Genomic DNA, 22,932 nt, shown 5'->3' with positions numbered 1-22,932 from the left:
AATTAATGACGATGTCTTTGTCAGGTTCTTAACCTTTTCTTAGCCTTGCTTTTGTCAAATTTTGGCTCATCTAGTTTATCAGCACCGACTGCCGACAATGATACCAACAAAATAGCCGAGGCCTTTAATCGCATTGGCCGTTTTAAAAGTTGGGTTAAGCGTAATGTTGCTGATTGTTTCAAGTTAATACGTAACAAATTGACAAATCAAATAAGTGATCAACCTTCAGGTGAGAGGATCAACCAGATCAGTTGGATTTGGAGCGAAGGTTTTTATCCACTTGTTTTTTCAATTTACTAAACTACTTTTAATAATAATATTATCAATGATATATAATTGCGTTAACGTTAACGTTCAACTCACAATTGGCAACAAATTTACATGTTCAACTAGTTAGACCAAAACGAAAAACAACAAAAAAAAAAACTAAAACCCAATTCGTCTAAAACTGTAAACATAAATATTCAAAATGTTCCTAAATGACAATTTGCAAATCAGAAAAAAAAGAAAATCTCTTTAGTTAGCTTTCCATTCGTACCCAGCATCCCACTGAAAATCTTCATATTAACTTGCCAAGCGATGCAACAAAAATAAAAAATCGATAAATTAATCGAAATCGAATACAATCGAATTGAAGTTCATCTCGTTGCGCCATTTTGAATTTAACTGATTTAATTTTGGTTCCCGTTCGATTTGAACATAATTGTTGTTGTTCAAACCTCAAATGAGACTGTGCATATGTACATATGTATGTATGTATGTATGTATGTATGTATGTATGTATATATGTATGTATGTATCTGTATTTATATATGTACTCGCTGCCACGTACTAGTATGTATGCATCTGGGGCATCAAGAATTGCGCCGAGTGTGACATTTCCGCTCACTTCATACCTAATTAATCTACCCAATAACTATATATACAAAATAGATCCGTAGACACCGTCATATACTTAGCGTTAGTATTGTGAATTAGTGAGTATTTAGCAAAAGTCATGTACACATATTTTTCTTAGATAGATTTCGACTTTCAACTAGTACCTCGTTTACTCGTTACCTTCTACTCGTTGATCTTTTCTTTGTTTTTTGTTCTTCCTGTAATTCTCCTTTTTCAACACTCCATTCGTACTCGTTCTCGTACTTACCTTTTGTATCTACATGCGTATGTACATATGTATAGCTCTATATGTATGTATGTATAGTGTATAGCTAAAAGTTAAATTCTAATTAGAATTCGTCGTATTCGTATTTTCGGCAACTCCCACTCACATCGTACCCACATGGAACGACTTGCGTCAAGTTTTGGTTTGCAATCGGTTTCATAATTCCCCACATTTTACCATATATTTGCACCTGTTTAAACAAATAACAACAGAAAACATAAAAAAAAGAGTCTAGATTCGTAAACTCCACATTAGCGAATTGCCAACGGTTAACATGAAATTTCAATAAATATATATATATATATATGAATTTTTGCTAGCTGCCATTAATTGACGATGCGAAAGTAATTATAGATACCCATTGTAACTAAAAATTATATAAATTGAAACTGAAAACAGTGGATTTGATCCTTCATAGTGGTACAAAACTTTTCTTTTTCGATATTATTATTGTCTGTGTATATTGTATATTGTATATTGTATATGTATGGAATTTCATTTTTGTTTCTCCTCTTTTCGTTTACCAAAATGAAAAAAAAAAAAAACGCTAGCACTTAAATTTGTATTAAGTTGTATTTCAATTTTGTAAAATGTTAAGTTAGTGCTTATGTAAAACTCATGTCTATCCAAAAGCCAGATCAAAACAAAAAAAACTCATCTTCAAGTATAACTTGTGTACATTTAATATTCCCGAATTCCAGCTGGCTTCTAGATATATGACAGTACAGCATTGAGTCCAAATTCATATTGTTTTCGACAATTAAATCATCCCATCTAGCGATCAGCTCATCTCACTCTGCAGCTCTTCTTTGTTGGGAGCCCGATCAGATCATTTTGCGATATTCGTTGTTCGCTGTTGTGTTGTTTGAGCGTGCTCTCAACTGTACTTTGCCGATGTATTCAACGCTCTGTTATCGGTTATCGATCAGTTTAGAAAACGCGACCGTGCATACGATACGTATGCGATTTGTTTTTGTGTTCCATTATGTGTCGTTAACAAAAACTTGATCCCAATATGATATTAACCGCATAACTATCTTTATTCTTTTCATTTATGTATTGTGGCTTGTCATGATTTCAATCAAAATCTAAAAATCTGAACGTATTGCATTGGTCAACGTATCAAACGCCTCAAAAACAAATATATCATTACTGAACCTCAACAAAATCAAATCAAATATCCAAACATCAATATATGAAACACATATATATGTATATCCATATATATCGACCATATAATTAACCAACAACGACAACAACAACAATGATAATTTATAAAAAAAAAAATTAAAAAAAATAATAACAACAACAACAACAACAATAACAACAACTCTTTAATGCGAACGGCAACTGCTTCTCTTAAATTCGTGTGAATTCGCTTTATGATTTCCATCATCACCCATACATGTACAACCATATATACGTATATATGCCATAAAAACACATATATATGCTATATATGCTATATATATGCCATATGCTATATATATGCCATACCTATATTATGTACATATATATCGAAAATTAAATGTCTATAACGAAATGCAAAAAAAAAAAAAAAAAAATCGGATACGAAAGGCAAGGGCGTATGTCGTTGTATATCTGCAGAGCATGGTGACAACGAGTTGGAACTGGGACACGACGAGATTCTCGCCGACGGCTTGATCAAGAAAGGCATTAAGGAGCAGACACAGCTGGAGGTAGCCATTGGTGATGGCATGGAGTTTACAATACACGGCGACATGAAGAACAATAAGCCGAAGAAATCCAAATATCTAAATAATGCAACGGTAAATAAGACAACTCGAATTTGATTTAAATTCAATTGCATACCTCAATATATATATATATATATATATATATATATATATACATACATACATACATACATACATATATATTTGATGAATACGTTTATATACGTCTATATATGCAAGTGCCATGCAATCCATTTCAATTGAAGGAAGTGAGTATAACACAATGGAATCCATATCGTAACCTCCCCCATCTAAAACTATCGTTAATGAATCGAACCAGCGATATCGATTATCGTTAAATCGGTTAATCGAAACGCTCGCTCGCTTAATTCTATCCCCACCCCCCACCTCATTCGGTGCCAGCAGGAGCAGCTGGAAGTATAGCATTCTTATCTTCCATTCGATACAAACATGATCAGAAACGTTTGCAGTGTATTTGCGTACATATGTATATGTACATATATTCAAATATTTATGTATGTATGCGTCTATGTATGTTATGTATACATTTTACAACTACTATTGCCTATGTATTTTATTATTATATACATATTTAGACTAATTTCTTAACGACAACCAATTGATTTATATTATTTATTCGTTTCCTTTTCGTTCATTTATTTGTTTTCTTTTACATATAACTGTCTATATATGTACTGTTATGTGTGTGTGTGTGTGTATTCCACAATCCAATCAACTAACAAAAAAAAAAAAAAAAAAAAAAAAAAAAATTACAAAAAAAATCCAAAAAAAAAATGATAAAAACTCAACCAACCAATCCAACCAACTGAACCCGACACTTGAACTGAAATCGTTCCAAAATAAAAAAAAAATATATAAATAATTATACAGATGATTGGCAACTCAATTAACCACCAAGACAATAGACTGGAACACGAGCTAAACCATAGAGGTTTGTCCTTACAGGACGACGACACTGCCAGCATTAACTCATATGGTAGCCATAAGAATCGACCATTCAAGGACGAAAGCCACAAGGGTAGCGCCGAAACGATGGAGGGCGAGGAGAAGCGCGACGCCAGTAAAGAGGATTTAGGTCTCGACGAGGAGCTAGACGAGGAGGGCGAATGCGAGGAGGGCCCACTCGACGGTGATATCATAATACATGCAAATGACGAGGATATACTTGACGAGTATCCAGCTGATTGCTGCCCCGATTCGTACTATAAGAAATTTCCAATCTTAGCCGGTGACGAAGATTCGCCGTTCTGGCAAGGATGGGGCAATTTACGACTGAAAACTTTTCAATTAATTGAAAATAAATATTTTGAAACAGCTGTTATCACTATGATTTTAATGAGTAGCTTAGCTTTGGTAAGTCGACTACAACTACAACTACTTAAAAACCAAAAAAAAAGAAAAAAAAAGAAAAAAAAAACACAACATTTGCTAAAATATTTTTGCTATTTCGAATTGTTGCAATTCCCGAAAGAGAACGTGCAACAGTTTGGAATGCCACAAAAATAATTTACAACTAATTAAAACAATTAAAAAAAAATATATAAGTAGTTAATCAAGCCTCGCTTAAACTTTACCAAAGTTGATTGCTTCATTGTTTTTATTTGTTTTTATCATTTGATTCTAGTGACATTTAGAGTTTGCTAGTTGAGCATAGTTCAGCTTAGAGTTTAACATTTCAACTAATTATGAAAATATAACAATTTTTCATTTTACTCTTGATTTCATTGTTAACTGCTGCTACTGGTAGCAACAGATATATAGAACATTGCTTTATTGCCTAATTGCTTATGATCCCAAAATATAAATTTCTTTGATCCGTATATGATCTGAAAGAACTTCCTCTCATACGCAGCCAGCCAGCATGTTGCTATCAGTAGCGCTTAAAATTGATTTAACTTGTGTTTGATTTAATTTCGATAAATGTACTAGATCAATGAGCCACAAAAAGCCGACTTTTGAACTAAGCTTGGGCACACTCCAGTCAAACGGTTTGTGTCCTTGCTTAGGGCAAAAGGGCACTCACTCCCTGTATTGTGTATAAGAGTCCAACAATTGGCATTGGCACATTGAATTTGAGGGCTTTTTTGTATAGCTTTAGCCGTTAGCTTATTGTGAGAGACGCTTATGCGTATTATTTCAAGAATTTTGTCTTCAATTTCTTTGAAAATTTTTCTTTAATTGCGTTTGACTTTGAGTTGTCCGTAAACGAAGAAAAAGACACAAACAAAATTCAACAAAGTTGCCTTTTTACTTGCGTAAAATATAAAGAAAGAAAAAAAAAAACAAGTAACAACAAGTATGATATTAATAACAATAATAATAAATGAAGTATAGACACTCCAGTATGAGTAAGGCCAGTTAAGCGGCTCCACTTACTTAATTACCATATTGCTTATGATTATCTAGCTTCTTATACTGCTTCTAGATAACAATATGTATGTACTTTTGTAATGCAAAACTTCTTTTACAAATAACTTAAATACCCCACTCCAACCCCTTACCCACAACCAAACGCAAACAGGCTTTAGAAGATGTACATCTGCCACAAAGGCCCATACTGCAGGATATTTTATACTATATGGACAGAATATTTACGGTTATATTCTTCTTGGAGATGTTAATCAAGTGGTTGGCCCTCGGCTTCAAAGTGTACTTCACGAACGCGTGGTGCTGGCTTGATTTCGTTATTGTCATGGTAAGTCCTCATGTTGGCCGTGTAGAAATGCTTTCGACTCTCTTTTTAATTTACTTATCACGAACCGAATCCGAATCACATGTATCTTTGGAAACTCGAACAAAACGAAAACAATCGTAAAAGAATTTAAAAAAAAAACAAAAACAAAAAAAAAAAACAGAAAAAATGAGCAAACCAATTAAAGATAGAAACATACTTTCATATACTCGTTTAGGTATCAAAAATAATATATATTTATATATATATGAAAAATATTACCAAACCAAACCAACACCTGTACAAAAAGTAAAAATAAATACACTGACTGACAGTTGGACTATATATCTTTGAACATATATTTAGTGATAATATATAGATTTTGATTAATTTTCATTTGTTTCGCTATAAATTTCAATAATTTTTGGTTCAATGCTGCAAACAACAATTTATAACAGTTAGGAGAAATATATAATACTTAAATGTAAATGTAGCATAGCAAAGAACCCGTACTACTTATAAAGCCCAGTTGAAATCTAAGACTATATCAGTTTTAACCCAACTTAGTTAGTGATTTATTTAGTTTAGACTAAGCCTAACTACAAACTGCACATACTTGTTAAAATATCTAGATAAACAGATCATGTTTGAATATTACTTGAATTTGAGTTAAAGTTTTGTGTTTTCGGTTTGATTTTGATTTCGACTTCGATTTCGATTTCGATTTTCCCTTTTGATTTTGAGTGGTATCTAAAGCTGTTTATGCTTAAATACATACTATGTACTTATGTAATGGTCGTTTAGCTGTCGCTAATCAATTTGGCTGCGGTCTGGTCCGGAGCCGACGATGTGCCCGCCTTCCGCTCGATGCGGACCCTACGCGCTTTGAGGCCATTGCGCGCCGTTTCGCGATGGGAGGGCATGAAAGTAAGTAATGTCCGCTGGGACTCTCTCTCTCTCTCTCTCTCTGTTTCTCTCTGTCTCACTCTCTCTCTCTCTCTCTCTCTTTCTCTTAAAAGTACTTGTGTATCTGTGTCTTGCGCTCGCTCTTTCTCTCTCTGTCGCTGTGTGTGTGTGTGCGTGTGTGTGTGTGTACGAGTGAGCTAACATATATGTGCGTTGGCTACGCCCAAGCATAAAAATATATCATGTATATATATATATTATAGCCCTTTATATATATATGTATATATACTACTTAATGTTGTCATACTAACTATCAATTTCTTATACAATACTTACTCTTATACCAAAGCGACAGTCAGCTGTGCGCTTGATCTTGTTTGGCCTACTTTGAAGCCAGAGCTGCGACTCTCAGCTGAGTAGTCACAACAATATCAAGTACACGCCTTTCTCTAGTGCGCTCTCTCTGTCTCTCTTACACACTTTCTCTCTTTCTTTTGTGTGCTAACTGCTAACTTTCTCTTATACGTGCGCGCCGTCAGCTGCACCAAACACATTGCTATACAGCTACAGTTCGATCTGTTATAACTGTTATTGCGCCCTTCTATTTACTCGCGTGCAATGGCGAGATTTTTTACTCCATATACATATATATATATATATATATCTGTATATATGTATGTATGTTTGTGTGTTTGTGTGTGTGTGTGTGTGTGTATGTTTGTATGTGTGTTCGTTGTTATTTTATTTTGTTTATCAGCGTTGTATCTTATCTGTGTTGAATACCAAAAATATTTCACACTGCGCTTTGAGTGGCGCTATGCTAACTGTTATACCAGCCAGTATGTAGATTATATTTTGTTTTGTGTTTAACCATTGTACCTAATCATCCAAGAAACTACGTTTATATGTATTACATATACCTACATATGTATGTAACAATTGTATTATATTATCGTATCAACATTTAAATACTATTTACATAATTTTGCATAAGAGTTCAATCATTTTGCAATTGTATAACAACTATACCATATGTATATGTATGTATTATCAATGCTTCATTTATTCTTTTCGTTTTCGTGAAACCCAAAGTAGGTGGTAAAAAAACAAGGGCTTTTCTTTTGTTAACATACATAAAATGTATCTAGCTATTATATGCATATACATTTACATATGAATATATATATACATATGTATTAATTATAAACGTTGCTGCTGTGACGCTTTAGCTTTGTATATTATGTATTTATACATACCATATACATTCTTCCATACTGTTATAATCGATAAGTCCAATAGTGTAGCTCCAGTTTTAGACTGTAAACTAGGTTAGTTAAGCCTGTACGTATAACAGTTGTATTATCTGTATATTAAGCACTAAGCCATTACGTACTTGCTAAACCATTAAACACATATGTTTGCATACTTTTCAGTATGTGAATAGATGCGTATGTAAGTAGTTTGGTTCAATCGCAATCAGATATACTCTACCATATTGTGCCCATTGTAAACAACGTAACGATTGAGCGAATAGCGCCCTTAGTACCCTTACTCTTGTACCCGTATATATGTCATTCCCGTATAACAGTTATCTACCAGCCGATCCTAACTCTTAGCTTGAGTAGTAGCATTTACAATCTATGTATATCTATCTCTCTATATCCATATCAATTCACATGAAAGGACATCAAATCCCGCTCCAGACCCAAGAACTAGTACTCCAACGGCACCTAAGATATATATGTTATATGCATATGTATATATGTTTATACTATATGCATATACTATTATGCGCATAAGCCCAACCACTGTACAAAGACTCGAGCTGCAATGCCTTCTCGACACTTAAGTGTTGCTTAGTGTAAACAAAAACTAGAGCCCAGTGAATTATATTTTTGTTCAACTGTAGGTAAAGCGAAACGTTTGTATATATTCTTTGTACTGTAAATAAGTATTTGTTATATATTAACACAACACCACCCCCTAAAATAGAAGCGACAACGTCGAATACAAGTGCAATTGCCAGCATTTGACAAATTGCGTATACGCAGTGGTGGCAGTGTTTTACTTAAATACAAGCCGCATCCAAGAAACTTAGCAAATATGACATAATTTGACTACAGTTGCCGCTTGGTCTGGGCTCTATAGACATACGATCAGATTGCGTGCATGCCACGCCCAAACAATTCAGCTCAAGCCCCACCCAGGCTAACCAACATTAAGAAGAACTTTTGTACCTACCAACCAGCCAATGAATTCCACGAACCAATCGAGTCCGGCAGCAAAGTTTGAGCAAAAATGTGTCAATATAAAGACAAAAGCCAAAAGTGAAAAAACCACTCAACAATTTCTATAAGAAATGCAACCCCACAAATGAATGAAAACCTAGTGCAAAAGCTGCGCGGCTGCACAATAGACCAAAAGGCAATGCAAACGCCACAGTTCTGTCCTATACACACACACACACACTCACACACTCACAAGTGACAACTAAAAATATATTGGGGCTTGTATAGAGGGCAGCACCTAGTATTCGAATACAACAGTACTCGTAACTGTAATGGTAACTGTAACCGTAACTGTAACTGTAACTGTAACACTAGCCCATAAGAAAATTCAATCATTTGGTCCACATTTCTTTGCTATTTGGCGTTTGCATGCCGCATTCGTCCATTGTGAAGCTTCGTGCGGCTTCCAAGGGTGCAACATGATATTTTGTTTATTAATCTTCAATCGTTAAGTTCAGTTAGCATTCTCTGTGCATGCTCTACGGGAGCAGCAGCTACAACAATCAATAATACAAATAATATTTTCCCTGATTATCACAGATATCTCCTCTTAATTCCCATACTCCTATACTAAATTTGATAAATATCTGATATGGCCTTGTGCTAATCTCCTACATCTCTTAGATATAGATTGTTTTCTCTTCCTCTCTCTTTAAATCTCTCCACTCACTTAATAACTCACTGTTATTCTTACTCAATTTGCTAACTTCCCCAAAAAAGAGACGTGTCCTTTCAGTCTGCTAGTCGCCTATATCTCTTATATATAAATAAGCGCTCGATCTTTTCCACTCTTACTTACTCAATTCTCTCTTCTATTCATTAAGCAGCTAACTCTTATACCTCTCAATTTTATAATTACCCAAAGTCTCCTATTAACAAACGGTCTCTCAAGCTTTTCTATTTTTGAGCAAAACCGACTCTTATACTTCCTCAATTTAATTACCAGCCCTGAATCTCTTATAACAAGTTAGGCTCTCGATCTTTTCTATTCATTAAGCAACCCACTCTTATACTTACTCAATTTTATGACCACCCCCCCCCCCCCCCCCCCTCCAAAAAACCGATCTCAGTCTCTTATAAACAGTTAGACTATCGATATTTTCTACTCATTAAGCAATCCACTCTTATACTTACTCAATTTTCAACTACCCAGAAACAGCCCTGTGTTATGAGTGTTGTAATTTTCTGCAAGTTGTGTTTTTGTCGAATGCTCACATCCCCTTGAGCAATACCTAACTGTGTACTTGTCCAATTGTAGCGTATACTTGAACCACAACTACATGCATAACGACTAAACAATAATTATGTACTTCCAATAATTGACCTTTATACCGCATACATATGTATCTATATCTATATGTGTTAATACGTTTTGTATGTGTGCGTATTTTGTGTGTGCTCGTGCGTCGAATTGCCTATACTCTTATATTTATTTATTCAACTAAATACTTACATTTGTTGTATGTGTTTTGCAAGTACAATTTACCTTTAAAAATTATATCGTTTAAACAAACTAGGCTACCAAATAAGTAATGTTATTTAAGTACTAGCTATTCAAGCTAAATATCTGAGGCTTATGCGAAATGCAAATAAGTTCCGTTAGGCTCGGTCCGCCATTTTGTACCCGAGTACAGCAAGCAGCAGTTGACAAATAAGTGCTTATCTCAGTTATGTATGTATTTTAAAAGATTTGAGTTTGGAACAGGAACAAGTACGACAGGACAAACACTTACCCAACTTAACCAACCATCTGAAACTAAACAGTACCCAATAAACATACAGATAAACTAAACAGAAAGGAAGTTCGTAACCCCCAAAATTACCAAACACTTATATTTAACGTATCTATTTATCAAACAAAAACCAACTCCAAAATGAATCTAAATAAATTTTGTTAAACTTGGCACTATTCGAACTATATCGAAACTAGGTATCGCTTATCAACTTCGTTGCTTCACTTGTTGGAGCTGGTGGTATTCAAGCCTTCAAGACTATGCGAACGTTAAGAGCACTGAGACCACTACGTGCCATGTCCCGTATGCAGGGCATGCGGGTACGTACTTTCATACATTAAACCAAATACAAAAACAAATAAACATATTAAATTAAAAAAAAAAAAAAAAAAAAAAAGAAATACCAGAATACAAACAGCAAAATTTGAAAAATACATTCCAATTTTCATCATTCAGTATCAAATTCAAATAAATTCCACAGCGTAATTCATTTTCGAAACTAAACAAAAAACAATATGACTGCAGTTGCAGTTGTGTACACTCTTATACGCGCGCTGTATTACTCTTATACATACTCATGCCACACAACTAACCAGCGTATAACCACCACACATTCACAGGAACACTCACACACAGCAACACTCACACACACACCAACACTCACACACGCGCGCAACCAACAACCCAACCAAAACTCAATCTCTTAACTAGTTAAATATAATCATAAAATGTATTTAATCGAAATTTTAGCAAAACGTTAAATTTAAACAACAACAAAATAGCAAAAACAAAACCAAAATTAACAACAAAAAAAATTATTCAACGTGCAGCAGATGATTTTGTATCTTTTTTTGTCTTAGATATACTCGTACGTTATTCAATTCTAGATTGCATCCATACTTTGTCGACTGATTAGATTCAATTTATTTATCTCGTTATCTCGTTATATCGAACACCCGTTTTTTACAATCTTATGTTCTTAAGTACCGTTTACTGTAGTCGTTATCGTACATACTGCAACTGCATAAGTAAATAAATGCTCCTCAATTGGAATTGCCTTTAACTAATCAAATTGTTCACGCCCACACAAATTTTGTGCTTCAGCAACAAGTCTGCGCGATTCTCTAGCTAGTTCTCTCTTTTTCTCCTCTCACGCTCTATCTCTCTTCTCTCTCTCTCTCTCTCTATTACTCTCTCTCTATTACTCTCTCTCTCTCTCTCTCTCTGTCGCTCTGCTCGTTCTTAGTGCTAATTGAATCGATCATTTTGTATTTCCGTAGCTTGTTCTCAAAAGTTTACAACCATTCCAAAGTCTGTTTGGCTTCACAACTCGTAGATTTATATGCTTAGAATTTTCTACCTACTCGTAACATACTCATTTCTTGCCTGCTCAAGACAGCCACGAATCAATTTACGTATCATCGAGCTCTAAAGTTACAATACCTACATATATGTAAATATGTATGTACCCGTACTTATTTATAATTAAAACATTATCGTACACATATTAAATTTAGTTGACAAACTGTCATATTTGCATTCAATTATGGAATTTATAGAATGAACACAAAGTTTAAACTATTTGGTATGAAGACATCTCGAGGCGAACGCTTAAAGGTTTATTGTATTCCGATATTCCAATTTAAATTTAATTAGTCTGACTTTCTGTCATAATAAGGTACGCGGAGCTATGTCTGTTTTTGATTTCACTAGTTTCGAATTCTTAATAATAATAATGTTCTTAATAGTGATATTAATATTTCTAGCAATAAAAATAAATTTAATATAATAAAAATAAAATTATAATAAAAATAGTAATGAATTGATAATGATAACATTAATAATAATAATAAAAATAATAATAATAATAATAATAATAATAATAATAATAAAAATAACAATAATAATAATAATAATAATAATAATAATAATAATAATAATAATAATAATAATAATAATAATAATAATAATAATAACAATAATAATAACAATAATAATAATAATAATAATAATAATAATAATAATAATAATAATAACAATACTAATAATAGTGATACCAATATTAATTGTTATAAAAGATTTATTATAATAATACAAATAATAATGAAAAAATACTAATAACAACAATAATAATGAAATACTAATAATGAAATTATTATAATATTGATAATAATAAAAACAATGATAATAATAATAATAATAATAATAGCAATAATAATAATAATAAATCATAATGAATTAATGCTAGTAATATTATTAATAATAACAATAAAATGCATAATAAAAATAATAATTTTATAATTAATAATAGTATTATATGACTAATATGACCAAGAACGAGTGTCATTAGCTGCGGTATATGTACTTAGATATTTGTAACTCGAGTGTCTTCATTCCCCTCAGAGACTTTTTAGTGATTCTCTTCGGCATTCCAGCAGTTAATCATCTAAAACAAAAGCCTATGTTTAGTTAAGTTATCTTATATCATACGATTACGAGCACTAATTGTAAATCTCTTTAACTTAGAGTTAGTGCACCTTAATGAATACTATTTGCTACCACCTATTCTGAGTGCCTTCTTTATGGAGCTGTTCTATTCTGTTCTTTCACATCGATGTATATGCTGTCTTGTCTAGTGTATGCCAATTGCACTGCTTTCGCTGCTGCATTATCTAAATCTTGTTCTGGCTTAACATTTGAACAATAGTTCAATGCTTGCTGCATGCTGTAAATAGTTTAATTCTTGGTACAACGCACACCATTAGACACTGCCATAAGACACGATCAAGTACAAAGATCACTTTATCATATCAATGAACTAACACCTAATCATGTATCACAACTCGTAAGAAATGATCTATATATATATATATATATATATATAGTGAAATGAATATCTTTCACAACATCAAAATGTACTATATCATGCTTACCACACACACATATTTATATATATAATTATAAATTGATTAATATTACTACGAAATTGACTAAATAACTCTCTGCATTTATTGTATTATATTCTATATACTTCCCCCCCAAAAAAAATAATAATAAAAAAAAATAACAAACAACCACCATCATTCACCACCAACAACTGTTCCTGTAATCCACAACTTCCACATCAACCCGAAAAAAAAAACCTTGAAAAATTCCCCGCATCGAACATCGTCAACGACGACCCGCCAAATGTGAAATTCGTATACCAAAATATGAAAATGATATCGAAACCAAAATTATCATATAACCAGGTCGTCGTTAATGCGCTGGTACAAGCTATACCGTCCATCTTCAATGTGCTATTGGTGTGTCTAATATTTTGGCTAATTTTTGCCATAATGGGTGTACAGCTTTTTGCTGGAAAATATTTTAAGGTACGTTCAAATGTTTTTTTCAAAAACAACTCAAATTCAAAACCAAAACCAAATACCGTAAACAAAAATCAAATAACAAAAAAATGAAAACAAAAGAAAACGTTACAAAACGGTCCAAAAGTGGTGCAAAAATCTCATCCAGAATTTGTGCTATTTTTCGGCCTGAAATCCAAGCAGCATTTAATTAGCAAGCAATCTAATGTGTTTAAAAAGAAAGTCTTCAACTTGACTGAAATGCGTATCTTTGCATCTATTTTTCGTAAATAGTTGATCAAAATCAAAATCGAAATAGAAATACTCGAAATACTCGTACTATGCATACTACGTACTTATAAGTACTCGCTCGTACTATGCATACTACTCATTTATAAGCGCGAGTATAAGAATTTGTCGCCTGTATTCGTACTTGTCTAGGTGTTAACTCTTCTTAATGCATATGCTGCTATACATGCTCCGGTAATTATTGTTTACCCAACTATAAGTACTCGATGTACTAATGCCCAACCGAATCGCCTCTTAGAGCAATCCAGTTGGGCAGGGAGCATGCATAGTTGCATATATTAAAAAAAGAAACTAAGATGCGACAGGGCTGCTGCACCAAATACCATTAATTAGTACACTCTTTAGTACTAGAATTTAGTTTTTGCCTTTTGCACAAAATAATTGTTAATAATTAACAAATATCAGTTCTAGCCAAGTGGCAGCATTCAAATGCTAAATATATAATGCTAATTAGCTGCTGAGCCTACACACACACACAAACACACACACACACAAATACTCTTGCTACATGCCTCCCAAAACAGTAACTCGTAATGTGCCTTAACAACAAGAATTTATTTTCAATTAGCCGTAGCTTAGCTAACTTTATATTTAATTCAAGTGCTGCTTTTACACTGTCAAACAAAAAGCTGAAAGGAAAAGTTTGTTTACGAATTAAATACAGTCCAGCTTCCCTGTAACTTTTTGCTTTTGTTTAAACATACAAATAATTATAAAAAATTAATGAATTAATAAATTAATTTTTTTTGTCTAGATGTTGGTTATAGGAATTTCGCATTTCAAGCTATTATTTAACTTAAATATTCTTTGTAAAGATTAACAATATATGAAAATCTTGCATAGACTGTCCAACATCTTAAATATATAGATAGCTGATTCACGCCTCGAGTAGAAATTAATTTGTTTAAATCTTTTCAAGACCTGATTCGTAATTGTGCTAACCTTTGTTTCGTATGTAAAATATATTTGAAATTTGTCTTCATATTTGATTCAAATACCTATTTTTTGCTGGTAAAGGCAGTGTAAAAGCAGACTTATACCATTTGCCGTATATTACTTCGCATAACTGAAATACATTTTTCTTAAATTAAACTTTAAACAAACAAAAACAAAAAAAAAAAAAAAAATCAAAACAAAAACCAATCGAAAACGAACTTCACGACAACTCAACAAATCTGACGCTGATGTTGATGATGATGATGTCCCCATTGATGATGATGCTGCTGATGATAATGCTGTGCTGATGTTGATGAACACAGTGCGAAGATTTAAACGGAACGAAGCTCAGCCACGAGATTATACCAAATCGCAATGCATGCGAGAGCGAGAACTACACGTGGGTGAATTCAGCAATGAATTTCGATCATGTAGGTAACGCGTATCTGTGCCTTTTCCAAGTGGCCACCTTCAAAGGCTGGATACAAATAATGAATGATGCAATCGATTCACGAGAGGTAATGTTCTCCAGTTTGCTTAATTGCCTAACAATTTATATATAGAACTAATACAATATTATGACACACTTGACGCTCATACAAAGTATATTTCTTTTCTTTTTGGTTATGCGCTTTAAGAAAACAAAAAATAAGAAAATCTAAACGCAATCTATAGTTAGATAAGTCTGTATAATGTAATTTTTGATTAATCAACGTTTCTATCTATACATTTTTTTCTTCTTTTTTATATGAACGACTACAACACAACACAACAACAACAACAACAACAACATTCACAACAACTACAAACTATGGCCACCACAACAACTAATACACAAAAACCACCACCACCACCAACAACAACAACAACAACAACAACACTGTCGAATAACACTAAAAATGATCCATTCACAATTCAAACTCAACCGCTGCAAATTGCAACAAAAACAAAAAAAAAACAAAAATTTCAAAATGATATCGATATCGTTATCGCTATCGCTATCGCTATCGATACAGGTGGACAAGCAGCCGATTCGTGAAACGAACATCTACATGTATTTATATTTCGTGTTCTTCATCATATTTGGATCATTTTTCACACTCAATCTGTTCATTGGTGTTATCATTGATAATTTTAATGAGCAAAAGAAAAAAGCAGGTGGATCATTAGAAATGTTCATGACAGAAGATCAGAAAAAGTACTATAATGCTATGAAAAAGATGGGCTCTAAAAAACCATTAAAAGCCATTCCAAGACCAAGGGTAAGACAACAATAAAAACCAAAAACTAAAAAAAAAATACTAAGTATGAAACTAAGCCAACTAACCAACTAACAAAAAAAAAAAAAAAAAACAATAAACACAACAATGCTTAACCAGATGTCAGAAAGAAAACAAAAACTAAATCTGAAAAAAAAAAAACAAAACAAATTTCACATCAAATAACAAAAATACTTTTATAAATGAAAAAAAAGTATATGAGAATTTTGCGATGTGGACTTAAAACCTTCAATTTCTGCCCCTCAAGTTACAAACAATTGCAATAATTTGCACATCTTTCGAATGAATCTTTTTCAAAGTATATATTTCAAACGAACTTCAGTTCCAACGCGCGCCCTATAAGCAATATTACCATGATATCAATTGAGAATTAAAACAAATAATCAAATAACACTTGAAAGCCTTCGTAATCGCGTAATCTGTGCCAATCGTATTCAATTTGTATATATACGTTCAATTTATTGTACATATGAAATTTCAAAAGAAACAACTTTTTTCTATGCGTTAACAAAAGCTGCTAAACGGACCGTTCCACAAAACGTATTCGCCAAACTGTTTTCAATTGAGAACGAGACTAGACCTACACCGACACGGACACTGACACGACAAATACCCTTGCAATCTGTTTACATTCTTATTAAACAAAAAAAAAAAAAAAACAAACTATATTAACCACAATTCAAACTCAAAGGCCCTGTTCTCTAGCAATATTTTGTTCAAGTTGTATAATGGATCTTAAAACAAGCGCAAAGTCGAGTCGCTGGAATAGCTGCCGTAGTGTGTGGCATGCACATCCGTCTATATCTATATATAACTATATAAATATATATGCATATATGTATATATATTTGTGCCATAGATTGTGCATCGTTTGTTGTTCATTGTAAAGAGTGCACCCTACTGTTGCCATTGCGCGAACTCCTAAAAGCATACTATGTTCTCGACATACTATTGTTTTTCTTAAATAACTATACTTAATTTCAATATCAATATTTAAGTATTGTGTCCGTTTGGTTGTCTGTACTTAAACATTTTTATGTCTGCCATTTATAAACTAGACGAACATGAAATTTATGCCAAAATTCCAAAAAGAAAATAAAACTAAAGCAACCAAAATTGTATATGTATAATAAAAAAAAAAAAAACAACTATTTATGTAAATACTCGTAACTACTCTCTCTCTCTCTCTCTCTCTCTATCTCTCTCCACACTATCTTGTTCTCTTTTTGTATAAGTATAAAGGCAACCTAAGTGCATGTTTCTTTTAACCAAATACCAAAAAAAAAAAAAAATGGCACGTGACTGACATCATGTTTTGGGCATGTTTAGAATTAGTCACCTCTCCAATTAGACACTACCTAACGAGGCATGTTCGATCCAAAATTGCAGACATCCAAATCGACTGACCTGAGATACGTATTAGACCACGACCACGACTGTAGCGGCACGTTTTCCTATATATACTCTATACAACTGTATCTGTACTCAATATGTACTCAAATATGTACTCAAATACTCAATTAAACAATTACTCAACTAATTAATCAATTACTCAGTAATCGTGAATGCTGGCTGTCCTTAAGATGTAGTGTGTTTGAATTGTCTGCTCTCAATTTTTTAATAACAAAATCTAATCAATTAACGCACCGACTCACTGTTACACTATTGCCCTATATGTATTAATATATACATGTGTTCCAATTTACGCATACTCTACTGTACCATACAGGTTGCGCGCCGATCATGGAAAAAATATTGCTATTGGCACAGATCTACAACGCAAAATGTTAAAGCATTGATAAACTGAACAATATATGCTCAATATAATAAAATAATATCCGAATATAGATACTATATACATATACCCGTTTAACGTTTAACGAATTACTTACAAAACAAACTAACCAAAAATAATCTATCAACTAAGTTTGCGAGTTGGTAACTCCTTCTAGATACCTAAGTACCTGTCTATGTCTGTGTACATTCATAGCGTCCTGCAAGCACACATGCATGCGTGCGTGTGCGTGTGCGTGTGCGTGTACGTGTGCGTGTGCTGGTGTATGTACATAGACATATATACATAAGTAATTACGATCGTGGTTAAACTAAATGTACTTATACCAAACTCTTCTATTTTCTTTTTTTCTTATCTCTTTTCTCTTCCTTGTGTTTGGTGTACCGGATACATTTCTTTTTTTGTTTCATTTTCATTTCTGAATACCCCTAACCTAATTTCAAATGTGATTTAATCGATATTTGTGTATGTGTGTGTTTTTTATTTTACACTATCAATTTTGAATCCTTTTCGGTTTCGTCCTGTTTGTTTGTTCTCCTTCTCCATTTACAGTGGCGTCCACAAGCAATAGTCTTTGAAATAGTAACCGATAAGAAATTCGATATAATCATTATGTTATTCATTGGTCTAAACATGTTCACCATGACACTCGATCGTTACGATGCGTCGGACACGTACAACGCGGTCCTTGACTATCTCAATGCGATATTCGTAGTTATTTTCAGTTCCGAATGTCTATTAAAAATATTCGCTTTACGATATCACTATTTTATTGAGCCATGGAATTTATTTGATGTAGTAGTTGTCATTTTATCCATCTTAGGTAAGTAAAAATGCCAAAATTATCTACATTAAAAATACAAATATAATAAAAAAACAAAAAACAAAAGCAAAACAAATACAAAGCCAAGAAGCTTTAACAAATTAGCCAAAAATAGGCGAAAATCCAAGTTCCAAACCAAAATGTACGAATATCCCTCTCTCTCCACATAACCGTACGCTCTTGCTGTATGTGTGTATGTTTCTATCTCTCTCTCTCTCTTACACACACAACAACTATCTATATATTTCTCTCTCTCTCCCTCTCTCACTCTCTGTGTTCGTATTATATTTCTGTCTTAATGCTCTTTAATAAAGACACAGTACGCTCCTTTTCCTATATAAACTAAACTAAACTTTCTACTAACTGATTAATTACTTTGCTGTCGTACTTATACGTATATTCAATTGTCCAAATTTGTTAAATGTTGATTCGTAATTCGTTAATTATTAATGTTGTTACTCTGTTTCCAAAGAAAAAACAAAAAAGTAAACAAAATATACCTAAGAAATGTAATCTAATTTGTTGTTATACAATTTGTGTTAAATGGTTGTGCATATAATGATTGCGGCTCTTTGACAATTCCTACATATACATGTACACGTACATAGAAAAAACATTAATAATAATAATAATTATTATATTAATATTGTGTATATGTAGATTGTGAAAATATGCCAAATTTTATATGAAACAATCAAATGTCGTTGTGCTTAACGTATTCCAAATGATTTGTTAGCTTTGTTCGGGTTGAGCTTGCATAGAATGTATTACAGATAATTGTTATACTAACTGTTATACACGCATATGTGAAGTCAGCTCCTGTTTTCATTTCCGTTGCTTTTTTGAAATGTTGCCCAATTTACAATTAATTGTAAAATTTAGTAAATATTGCTATTGTTTTTTTTTTCTCTTTCATTTTGTTCGAAAATTTAAGTGTACAAATTGTTGATCTATTTGTGTATTGGTGTCCATTTGTATTTCAATTGTTGTTGTTGTAATTTGTAATTTGTAATTGTCGTTAAACCTATTGATGAAATTATTGAGATAATTCTATACATACCAGCATAAATAATGTCATTATTATTTTACAATTGTAATGATCTCATCATAACTAAAAACATTTAAGTCAAGAATGTTATTTATTTCCTTTGCCTTTTTTTTGTTGTTGTTTAACTTCTTCTGCCAGTTTCGATCAAAGTTTTTTTGTGAATACCAACCGAGTTATTTTTTATTTAGCAGCCGTTTGCTACAGCTTAACAAACGCGCATACGTAAGCACACAATCAAAAAACAAAAAAAAAAAAACAAAAAAAAAAGAGGAAAATAAACTAGTCTGTGCCAAGTACTCAGGAGTACCTGAAAAACAGAAACAAAGAACTTCAGAAGCGCCGCCCTTTTTTTAACTTGGCTACATATGTTTTACTACTTCTTCTTCTTTTCAATAAGTTTTGGTTCGTTTTGGATAAGCAACTAAAAATCAATATTAATAATAATATGGCTATGTGAGTGCGGAAGAACGTAAAGAAACTGTACAAAAGATGGCTTAAAATATGCTTTACTACATTAATTTTTGCAACAGAGAGCTTCCATTTTATACTACTCCTTGTACATAAAAGGGATGCTGCTATCATTTCTGCTGCCGCCTTAGTTGAATCTGACCAACATGAATTCCACGCCCAAAGTCCCATTGTGTGAGCCCCCAACCAGAAACATTAACCCGATTTACCCGATTCACCCGATCTACCAATCCGACCCCAAAAGAAACTCGTACAATTCCTTGTACTTGCCGTCTCTTTCCACAACTTTTGTTTCCAAACTTTTTATTTTGATTACAAACATAATAAGAAAAAAAAACGCAAAAACAAATGTCCAAAACTGCTTCTACTTCAAGTTCCCTACTTCTTAAGTACCTACTCCTAAGTAACCGGGCCTTGAGAAGGGCTCTGGTATTTTATTATTGCTTTGCTTCTATATGTGACACACGCGCCAAACGTTTCCAAGCGCACTTTCAATAACTAAAACAGAAAACAAACAAATGTACAATTTTAATGCCAAACTCAAAAGCAAATGCTTAACATTTTTTTCGAGCGCCTTAAAGTATGCTTCATTCTTTGGCTTCGATTTTCGACCCAGCAAAGTGATATCCTTATAGACGAATATATTAATACACGCTTTTAAAACCAAAACAAAACAACAACAGAAAAAATATTAAAACAAAAACAAACAAATACTAAGAAAAAAAGAGAAAAAACTACGCTTTGTAAATGCAAAAAGAACAACTTTTTATATAAAGATAAAACAAATAAGCGACTAGCAATAAAGGCGACTTGCATAAATAAATAATAATAATAAACTGCCAATTTACACTCTCACACACACACACACACACACACACACACACACACACACACACACAGACACACACACATTGTTAAGAAAATGGCTTGCACAGAACGCATAAAAAATGCTATTGATAAAAAGCACAACACGAAAAGATTCAATCAGAGTTAGGTGTCAATGGGCATTCCACAAACTCTATCTGTGCGATTGTCGGTTGCATAACTCTGTCAGCTACTGCCCGGTATACAAATTTTGACTATTGTCATAAGCAAAAAAAGAAAAGAAAAGAAAAAATATAAAAGAAAACCCGGCGGCCAGCCAATGCAATGGCCGTGCGGAATGTTTAGCACACATTTGTGTACGACAGTTGCATTGGCCCAAAACCTTTGGCCAAACATCCCAATTTATAGTGTGTAGCATAGCTGGAAGGATAAAATATGAAACGTGACCCGTTTATGATTTGCATACCCCTCCGCCTTATATGTTATGCGCATTGGCCTATTTGATATTATTATATTATGAAAAAGTCCCCAAAACTTGATATACAAATACCGTGGCACTAGCCTGAATCTTCTTAATGGTTTTGGTCCAATCTGTAATGGAGATTATGTACTTTACTATGAACGTAGTAAAACGCATATTAATAGGTTTAGATATGCCTCCAAATGAGTACTCCCGCCCCCGAAAAAACATCGTACCCAAATCGGGCCACAGCTTAACATACATAACTAGCAAAAAAAAAAAAAAATAACAAAAGGAAAAAACACACTCTCATTTCTAAGTAAACAAGTTATAGTGCTCATCATTTTATAAATGTATATTTATATATATATCTATGATTTTTCCGTTTCTGGTTTACCACATTCACCTCTTTCGCTCTCTCCGCCCTCTCTCTCTCTCTCTCTCTCTTTCTCTCTACTTACTGCGCCTTCTACCTAACATCTCGTGAATTCAAGTTCAACTCTCTCCAACTTCTCTCCAACTCCCTTTTACACTTTTTATCACTCGCAATAGTTCGTTTGTTTGCCCAGCTTCCGTTTCCGGTGTTGTGTAGTGCCCACTTCATTCCGCCATAGCTCACTTTAGTGCGCATTTCGTTTTATCTAGAGAAATGAGAAGCCAATGAACACATTGTTTCAAAATTAACAAGCTCTGACAGTTGAGCTGTTCTCTCTCGCCCTCTCATTCTCTCGCACTCTCTCTCTCTCTACTTCTCTTTGAGCAAACGAACTTTTTGCTGATATTTGGCACTCTTAAAATATGCTGCGGATTATCGCTAAAAGTAAATGACGCCCGCGTACAGCTCACACATACCTCTATATACCCGAACCAAAAACGAATCGAATTAAAAACACGAAGCTCTTAAGTCAGTCGTATAAAGACATCTCTAAAGACCACGAGATGATTTCCGATGCCAACGCCTGCGCCTACGCCTACGCCCCACCTTCGCATTTGCCGCTGCTGCTTACAACGCCTGCGCTCGCCGCTAGCAAAAAAAATAAATAAAAATAAAAATTAACAAAAGAAAACAGGATATTGACTACTGAGTGTTGCTGCTTAACGTTGCTGTTAAAGTTACCGTTACCTTTCAACTTAACCTT

General features: G+C 33.2%; 1 protein-coding gene across 1 annotated transcript in view; it reads left to right on the top strand.

The window, feature by feature from the left end:
• Positions 1-22,932, top strand: part of LOC115765171 (sodium channel protein para) — a 65,064-nt gene that overhangs the window by 37,813 nt on the left and 4,319 nt on the right. Inside the window, exons 21-29 of the mRNA XM_030708591.1 lie at positions 25-229; positions 2,774-2,955; positions 3,775-4,257; positions 5,426-5,599; positions 10,700-10,822; positions 13,754-13,876; positions 15,418-15,612; positions 16,111-16,356; positions 18,722-18,992. Of these exons, the coding sequence (XP_030564451.1) occupies positions 25-229; positions 2,774-2,955; positions 3,775-4,257; positions 5,426-5,599; positions 10,700-10,822; positions 13,754-13,876; positions 15,418-15,612; positions 16,111-16,356; positions 18,722-18,992 (2,002 nt within the window). The remainder of the gene's footprint in view (positions 1-24; positions 230-2,773; positions 2,956-3,774; positions 4,258-5,425; positions 5,600-10,699; positions 10,823-13,753; positions 13,877-15,417; positions 15,613-16,110; positions 16,357-18,721; positions 18,993-22,932) is intronic.

This window comes from Drosophila novamexicana, unplaced genomic scaffold (genome assembly GCF_003285875.2).
Source record: "Drosophila novamexicana strain 15010-1031.04,08,12 unplaced genomic scaffold, DnovRS2.1 tig00000932-arrow-arrow-pilon, whole genome shotgun sequence".
Lineage (NCBI taxonomy): Eukaryota > Metazoa > Arthropoda > Insecta > Diptera > Drosophilidae > Drosophila > Drosophila novamexicana.
The sequence above is the reverse complement of the archived record's forward strand: the minus strand, read 5'-3'. Positions and strand labels throughout refer to the sequence as shown.